At 43.6% G+C, this 9,256-nt stretch overlaps 1 protein-coding gene across 1 annotated transcript in view; it reads right to left on the reverse strand.

Annotated features, from left to right (window-relative positions):
• Positions 1–9,256, reverse strand: part of NUP188 (nucleoporin 188) — a gene marked incomplete at its 5' end in the record, with an annotated part of 58,543 nt that overhangs the window by 15,523 nt on the left and 33,764 nt on the right. The window contains 8 exons of the mRNA XM_023516099.1: positions 1,416–1,555; positions 1,888–2,016; positions 2,797–2,863; positions 2,989–3,109; positions 5,519–5,633; positions 6,883–6,959; positions 7,050–7,137; positions 7,989–8,138. Of these exons, the coding sequence (XP_023371867.1) occupies positions 1,416–1,555; positions 1,888–2,016; positions 2,797–2,863; positions 2,989–3,109; positions 5,519–5,633; positions 6,883–6,959; positions 7,050–7,137; positions 7,989–8,138 (887 nt within the window). The remainder of the gene's footprint in view (positions 1–1,415; positions 1,556–1,887; positions 2,017–2,796; positions 2,864–2,988; positions 3,110–5,518; positions 5,634–6,882; positions 6,960–7,049; positions 7,138–7,988; positions 8,139–9,256) is intronic.

Raw genomic sequence — 9,256 nt, forward strand, 5'->3', positions numbered from 1 at the left:
TGGAGGTTGCTGTGAGCTGTAATGCCATGGCACTCTACCCAGGGGGACAGCTTGAGGCTCTGTCTCAAAAAAAAAAAAAAAAAAAAAAAAAGAATATGAGGAAACTGCATCACAAAGAAATTGAATAATTAAAGGTCACAGTGTAATAACCAATACTTAATAAGTATCAATAGTATCTCTATATATTTTAAATGTAGTCATTTGTCTAATCTTCATGGTAATCTTATAAACTAAACATTACAGGCTAAGCATACCTAATCCAAAAGTCCAAAATCTAAAGCTACAGCTTAAAGGAAATGTTCACTGGAGCTCATGGGATTTGGGGACTAGGGATGCTAAGCCAGTAAGTATAATTCAAATATTCCAAAATCCAAAAAAAAAACACCCCTGAAATCTGAAACGCAGTTGGTCCCAAGCATTTCAGATAAGGAATTCTCAACCTGTACTATTATCCCCATTTTACAGATAAGAAATCTAAGGGATAATTGTTTAATAATGTGCCTGAGGTCACAGAGGTTACAGCCAAAATTTGAACCAAAGCTGTCTGATTCATTTTTAATTTTTTTTTAATTTTACTTACAATTAGTTTAGTTTAAAGCTTTTTGTTAATTTTCTTTTTTCATTTATTTATACAAAGTCTCACTTTGTGGCCCTCAGTAGAGTGTCATAGCATCATAGCTCATAGCAACCTCCAACTCTTAGGCTGGAGCAATTCTCTTGCCTTAGCCTCCCAAGTAGCTGGGACTACAGGCACCCACCACAATGCCTGGCTTTTTGTTGCAGAGATGGGGGTCTCACTCTGGCTCAGGCTGGTCTCGAACTTCTGAGCTCCAGGCCATCCACCCTCCTCAGCCTCCCAGAGTGCTAGGATTACAGGCATGAGCCACTAATGCCCAGCCAAGGCTATCTGATTTCAAACCTGTGTTCTTAACTACTTTTCTTTCCTTTTTTTTTGTTAAATTATTATTTTTTTTAGAGACAGAGTCTCACTTTATTGCCCTTGGTAGAGTGCTGTCGTGTCACAGCTCACAGCAACCTCCAGCTCTTGGGCGTAGGCGATTCTGCTTCAGCCTCCTGAGTAGGTAGGACTACAGGCACCTGCCACAACGCCCAGCTATTTTTTTGTTGCAGTTTGGTCGGGGCCGGGTTTGAACTGGCCACCCTTGGTATATGGGGCTGGCGCCCTACTCACTGAGCCTCAAGTGCCGCCCCTTAGCTACTTTTCTATCATCAATAGGAGGCAGAAATAAAGTATGATCCAGTACTTTTATTTCCAAAACCAGGAAATGGGCTGATAATCATCCCCAAATTTCCTCAAAAAGTTAATCAGAAAATACTGTTGATATCCAAAAACATGGCCTAAAATACATATTTATGGGCAGAAACGTTGCAACTGATTGGAGAGAAATACATACCATGTTGTGTGAGAGCCTGTTCCAGGGGGGACACCACATTAGAAGGGGGTTTCAGCCGAATAACATTGTTGGTGACGGAGAATGCCAGTTTCACTGTCTTGATGAGCAGCTGGCCTTGGCCCTGGCCCTCTGCCCCATCACTAGGGTGCCAAATGGAAACCAAAGTTGATTGAGACAACATGACTTCACTTGCAACATAGGTGCTCTCATGAATTAGATAACAACAATAATTCCAGAGTTCAACAGCCTCTGTTAGAGGTCCCATTCCAAACTAGGAGAGAGGAGGAGTAATCAACTCCCTTTGCTATGTGTCAGTCTATTTAGCAGCCACTAGGTTAGATAACAACCTAACCTAGCTGTGTCCTAAGAAGAACAGGTTGTCTAAGAAACCTTCTGCAAGTTAATGTCAACTAGAGTTCTTAGAACACATAGGCACCATAAAGACAGAGGGCAGATGAAGAAGGAGCCCTACCTTCGGGGTTGAGCTGCCATCACCATGTCAATAGTGTCCACGCCAATGCCCATGATATTAATAACTGTCTGTCCTGCTTCTGTGTAGGCCAGACTGCAGATGCAGAGAGACTGTAGGCTGGGAGTGTGGCTGGAAGAATAGATGTTCAGAGTTACTAGGGAGCTGCCAAGTTTATCATTGGAAGGAAAAGGCACTATCCAGCTGGGCTAGGGTGGCAAACTTAACAAACTGGCTACTGGTGATACAGATCAACTCTCTGCAAGCTGAAGATACTCTGATCATTTTTCTGAAATAGACTTGATCCTAAAGATAACCTTGAGAAGCAATTTAAATGTACACCAATTAATATAGTTAATGAAATGAATTATGATTAATCCATATAATGGATTATACAGAACCAGTAAAACGAAACAGAGATATAGTTAATGAAATGAATTATGATTAATCCATATAATGGATTACACAGAACCAGAAAAACAAAACAGATCTGTACTCAATGGCATGGAAAGAAAGTTACAGAACAGTTACTACAGGCAGAGAAAAAAACCTAGAACATGTTAATGTTAACATCACCTGAGGGAAGGAGATATATGGGGACATTTTGCACTGAATATTTTCCAAATAATGTGCATACTTTTGGAAAGACCATAAAAAATGATTAATATATAAGCATACACAAATACACACATGCACACACGCACACACAATCTCGTTTCCACTTTATTTCTCTTCTCTTCACAGGGAGCAAAGATAAATAGGTCAGTGGAAACTAACTCACAATCTCAAGATATCAGAGCTCTCGGCTCAACCAAGGTGAGTTCTCTGGAAGAAATGAGAGGGCTTTGCATAGCAAAAGTCCATTATCTCCCTTGGTGAGCACTGAGCTCTAACAATCGTCCCCCTCATTACCTGCTGTGCAGGTCTGTCTCGTGGCACAGGTTCAGTATCGCGTGAATGAGCTCCAGGATCAGGCAACCTGGACCGCCCAAAAGACAAAGGAATAATGTGGCCTTGTGTGATATCCCTAGTCCCAAGAAAGGGAGAGAAAGATCTTCAGGAACCTAGAAATTCCCAGGTCTTCTCTGCCCATGCTGTCCTTACCTATTTGTTCCCTCACACCATGAGAGTTGTAGCGCCACTTGTGGTAGCTGGGAAGCATCTCCTTTAGCACGAACATTACACAGGGCACAAGTCCTTGGCTCTGCGTACTACCAAGCTGCCCCTAAAAGAAACTATGCTGTGAGGGCTTCTGACAATTAGGAAAAGTCATCTAGTTACTGAAGACTTAACTCCAAAACCCATGGGTGGGTCCAAAGGAATTCTGGGCAAGCTTTGGCCATCATTGAAAAACCAAAACATAAGCCCAAGTTGTGGGTTTCTTTAGAATAAAAAAAAGTGACTAAAAAGAGATATGAGAATGTCACAAAAGCACAAAAGGTGCTAACATGAAGAAGTGATGAAGGCTAAATCTGGACAGAAGAGAGATACTTTTTTTTTTGTTTTTGGAGAGACAAAGTCTCACTTTGTCACCCTCAGTAGAGTGCCATGGCGTCATAGCTCATAGCAACACCCAGCTCTTGGGCTTAGGTGATTCTCTTGCCTGTGCCTCCCGAATAGCTGCGACTACAGGTGCCTGCCACAATGCCCGGCTATTTTTTGGTTGCAGTTTAGCTGGGGCTGTGTTTGAACCCGCCATCCTCGGTATATGGGGCCAGCGCCCTACTCACTGAGCCACAGGGGCCGTCCCAGAAGGGAGATACCTTAAATATAAAGGTTATAAGATTAACAGTGATGAAGAATGCCAGCTTCTCTGTCATGGTCACCAGCCATCCCTAACCTCAACCCCATCACTGAAATATGAAAAAGGAGATCTGGTGCCTAAAATGTTTTGTCCTGATAATACTTGTTAACTTCAGTTTTCTCCCCCCCCCCTTTTTTTTTATTGAATGGTAACTATGTACATTAATGCACTTCTGGGGTACAGTGTGGGGTTTTCACATGCAATCTGAAATACTTCCATCAAACTGGTCAACACAGCCTTCATGTCATTTTCTGTTATTGCTTTAAAACGTTCACATTCTACTCTTAGAAAGATTCACCTGTACCCCATAAGATAAACCTGAGAAGTGATCCCTCCAAACCCCCTCCCTCCAACTTCAGTTTTCTTATCTTTAAAATAGGGACTCTTCATTTGCATATAAATATCTAAATTTATATCCCTAACTCTGTATACACTGCTTCTATCTTTTAAAGCAATCAATAATTCCTACAATCAGGAAATAGACCAAGTGCTTTGGACATAAGACTCTCAACCTGACAAGACAGACACCACATATCACTCTTATTTTGTAGAGATTCCGAGAAATTTTGTACTTGCCAGCTAGTTAAGTGGTCAACCTGAAATATAAACCAAATTTTATCTGACTCCAAAATCTATACTCCTAACTCATATGAAGTATTTTTCAAACTGAGTTGTGATCCATTAATGGATTAAGAGATCAGCTTATGGTCACAATTCTCTTAAAAAAAGGTGGAAGGGGCCAGGCATAGTGGCTCATGCCTATAATCTTAGCACTCTGAGAGGTTGAGGTGGGTGTACTGTTTGAACTCAGGACTTTGAGACCAGCCTGAGCAAGAGAAAGATACCATCTCTATCAAAAATAGAAAAACTAGCCAGGCATAGTCCCAGCTACTCAGGAGGCTGAGGCAAGAGATGATTTAAGCCCAAGAATTTGAGGTTGCTATGAGCTATGAAGACACCACAGCATTCTCCCCAGGAAAAAGAGTGAGACTCTGTCCCCAAAAAATTAAAATTAAAAAATAAAAACAAAGTTATAGGGGACTAAACAGAAAATGTCACAGGGCATCCTGTGTAGTAACAGTAAACGGTACACTGTGAAATTTTGATTTAGAAGTACATATATACACACACACATATACTGGGAAATAATAAACAATGTACCTATTACCTTGGGCTACCATGTAAATAGCTTGATGGCCACTGCATTACCTATATGGTCTCTTCAGCTCTAACTCATAAACTTCCTGAGCATTAAATAAATTCACATAATAGGCTCGGTGCCTATGGCTCAAAGTGGCTAAGGCGCCAGCCACATACACCTAAGGTGGCGGGTTCGAATCCAGCCTGGGCCCACCAAATAACAATGCGGGCTGCAACCAAAAAATAGCCAGGTGTTGTGGTGGGCACCTGTGGTCCCAGCTACTTGGGAGGCTGAGGCAGGAGACTTGCTTGAGCCCAGGAGTTGGAGATTGCTGTGAGCTGTGATGCCACAGTACTCTACCCAGGGCAACAGCTTGAGGCTCTGTCTCCAAAAATAAATAAATAAATAAATAAATAAATTCACATAATAAAGCTCCCATGATAGAATATACTGGCATTTGGCAGCGCCTGTGGCTCAAAGAGTAGGGCACTGACCCCATGTGCCGGAGGTAGTGGGTTCAAACCCAGCCCTGGCCAAAAACTGCAAAAAGGTACTGGCACATAGCTGGTGCTCAATGTGTAGAAACTGTAGGCATCATAACTTCAAGACAACTGTTCTGCCTACAGACAAAGTGATTATAGCAACAGGGGATAGAGATACTATTTCAGAACCATCTGATCAGACTATACCTTGACAAGGGTTGTTATCAAACGCAGAAAAGCAACAGTGACCCCATACTCGCCCTGAGGCTGTTCACTATTCATCAAAAGGTTTCCATATCCTCCAGCATTCATGCCCTCCGCACTGGGAAAAGACAGAGAGATAGAGGTAAAAAAAGAGGAAATTTCAAGTTTCAAGAAACGAGTCATAGTCTGGATGATTTTTAATGCAGTTTTTGGCAGGGGCTGAGTTTGAACCCACCACCTCCAGCATATGGGGCTGGCGCCCTACTCTTTGAGCCACAGGTGCTGTCCCATAGTCTAGATGATTTGAGCATAAAATAGGAAAGCTCAGCAAGAGCATTAATCAAATCCAGACAATTTTATACCCAGAGTAAACATTAAGATCATGTTTTATTGATGTACAACATCAAGAGATTAAAAAATCAAATGAACATCAGGAAACATTTTTGTCTTATCAGCAAGAGAAAACAAGGAGGAAATAGGTAATAAGATGGGGCCTGTGTATTGCCAAGTGGTCGAATGGGCGAGCTCAAGCATCCATGCAGAAAGATAAAGTACAGGATCGGCTCCTGTGGCTCAAGTGGCTAAGGTGCCAGCCACATACACCTGAGCTGGCAGGTTCGAATCCAGCCTGGGCCCACCAAACAACAATGATGGCTGCAACCAAAAATAGCTGGGCATTGTGGTGGGCGCCTGTAGTCCCAGCTACTTGGGAGGCTGAGTCAGGAAACTCGCTTGAGCCCAGGAGTTGGAGGTTGCTGTGAGCTGTGATGCCATAGCACTTTATTCAGGGTGACACCTTGAGGCTCTGTCTCAAATTAAAAAAAAAAGATAAAGTACAGAGTTACTGTGATTTAAGAACAGGAAAAGTCGGGCGGTGCTTATGACTAAAAGGAGTAGGACGCTGGCCCCATATGCTGGAGGTGGTGGGTTCAAACCTAGCCCTGGCTAAAAATTGCAAAAAAAAAAAAAAAAAAAAAAAAAAAGAAGAAGAAGAGTAGGAAAAGTCTCTGGATCTAGACACTTCTATATTCCTATATTCTTTAAGCTATAGAGCAAACTCCCATGTACCTAAAATGGAAGCAGCTGGATGAGAAATCTTTTCTCACTCTCCCACTTTCAGGCTTTAAAGACTACAAGCCACCAGTGCTGCCTTGAGAGGACAGCAGCTCTGGGCCTCATACCCCACCATCTCCTTTAGCCTGTCCTCACTCACTCTCCTATTTCCAGCCAGAGGGCTGATCAGGTAAGGACTACTCAGAGTAAGTGGACAGGCAAGCTTCCTTAAAACCTGTAAAGCGAGGCTAGACCTGAAACATATATGATTCTCTCTAGAAAATATGCTCTACCCACCCTAGGCCCTGGCTCACCTAATCATCTGACTCATGTTGGAAACAGGATGTGCCACAAATGGTAAGAAACCTGTGTGACGAAGATCAGTCCAGACCTGAGAGGAAAAAAAGATTAAGTCCACATTATCTTCAGGCATATATCAAGTGCTGCCTTTTTTGTCTGTTGGAAAGATGTGGTGTCTCACCTTTGCTGGATTCCTGGCAGCCAAAACAGTCAAACAGTTGACACAAGAAGCAATGACATCCACAGGAGGTGAGATCACTGTTGTTAACCTGGTTAGAGAACAATGTACTGTATTCAATAAAATGAAAAATAGGCTCGGCACCTATAGCTCAACCGGCTAAGGCGCCAGCCACGTACACCTAAGGTGGTGGGTTCGAATCCCCAGCCCGGACCCGCCAAACAACAATGATGGCTGCAACCAAAAAAAAATAGCCGGGCGTTGTGGCGGGCGCCTGTGGTCCCAGCTACTTGGGAGGCGGAGGCAGGAGACTCGCTTGAGCCCAGGAGTTGGAGGTTGCTGTGAGCTGTGATGCCACGGCACTCTACCCAGGGGGACAGCTTGAGGCTCTGTCTCAAAAAAAAAAAAAAAGAAAAAGAAAAATAAAGTACATACAATTGGTTCCATCACAAATCATTAAAAGCCCTCTCAGTCCTTCCTCTTAGGAGAGATATAAAAACAGGGAAGTCTGGCTTGGTGCCCGTACCACTATGGTTATGGCACCAGCTACATACCCTTGGTGTGACCAGTTCTAACCTAGCCTGGGCTGGCTAAACAACAACGACATCTGCAACAAAAAATAGCTGGGCATTGTGGCGGGTGCCTATAGTCCCAGCTACTTGAGAGGCTGAGACAAGAGAATCGCTTAAGCCCAGAGTTTGAGGTTGCTGTGAGCTATGATGCCACAGCTCTCTATCAGGGTGATAAAGTGAGACCCTGTTTCAAAAAAAAAAAAAAAACATAGGATAGCCCTCAGCTGGGGACAAATACAATACCAGGGCTTCCCATAGAAGAATGTGTGTGGACTTTAATTTGGTGGGCATGTGGCCACCTTCTGAAAACCAAGAGAACAACTGCAGAGAGTTCTGCCAGGCAGCCAAGAGTCAATCACAAGAGACTCACCGCTGCAGCAGCATGTAGATGCGGGACGTGATAGGCAGAAGACAGTCTGCTATGGATAGGTCTGTACTGATGACCTTATGGACCAGATCAATGATGGGTTTGACTCGCTGGCAATGCTGAATCACATCTGAGAAGAAAGACAAACTGTGACTTCATGGCAAACAACTCCTCTAAGATCATGAAGCAATGGGTAGGCGCAGGGGTGCACATCTCTAATCCTAGCACACTGTGGGGCTGAGGTGGATCACTTGAGCTTTGGAGTTTGAAACCAGCCTGAGGAAAATAGCAAGATCCTTTCTCTACAAAAATAGAAAAATTAGGGGCGGCACCTGTGGCTCAGTGAGTGGGAGCCAGCTCCATAAACTGAGGGTGGTGAGTTCAAACCCAGCCCCCGCCAAACTGCAACAAAAAAATAGCTGAGCATTGTGGTGCCACCTATAGTCCCAGCTACTCAGGAGGCTGAGGCAAGAGAATCACCTAAGCCCAAGAGCTGGAGGTTGCTGTGAGCTGATGCCATGGCTCTCTACCCAGGGTGACAAAGTGAGACTCTGTCTCTTAAACAAACAAAAAAAAACACCTAAAAATAGAAAAATTAGGCTTGGCGCCTATAACACAGTAGCCACAGCAACAGCCACATACACTGAGGGTGGCAGGTTCAAACCTGGCCCGGGCTGGCTAAACAACAATAACAACTGTAACAAAAAACAGCCAGGGGTTGTGGCTGGTGCCTATAGTCCCAGCTACTTGGGAGGCTGAGGCAAGACAATCGCTTAAGCCCAAGAGTTGGAGGTTGCTGTGAGCCGTGACACCACAGCACTCTACCAAGGGCAACATAGTGAGACTCTTGTCTCAAAAAAAAGAAAGAAAAATTAGCTTGACACAGTGGCAGATGCCTATAGTCCTAGGTAGTTAAGGTTGTAGTAAGCTATGATGATATCATTGTACTCTACCCAGGATAACATAGTAAGATCTTCTATTAAAAAAAAAAAATTGGCTTAGCGCCTATGGTTCAAGCAGCTAAGGCACCAGCCACATACACAAGAGCCGGTGGGTTTGAATCCAGCTCAGGCCTGCCAAACAACAATGACAATTACAACCAAAAAACAGTCAGGCATTGTGGTGGGCGCCTGTAGTCCTAGCTACTTGGGAGGCTGAGGCAAGAGAATTGCTTAAGCCCAGGAGTTGGAAGTTGCTGTGATCTGTGACTCCACAGGACTCTACCAGGGCAACAGCTTGAGGCTCTGTCTCAAAAAAAAAAAAAAAAAAAA

Source organism: Otolemur garnettii, unplaced genomic scaffold (genome assembly GCF_000181295.1).
Source record: "Otolemur garnettii isolate 467f Iridium unplaced genomic scaffold, OtoGar3 scaffold00087, whole genome shotgun sequence".
NCBI lineage: Eukaryota > Metazoa > Chordata > Mammalia > Primates > Galagidae > Otolemur > Otolemur garnettii.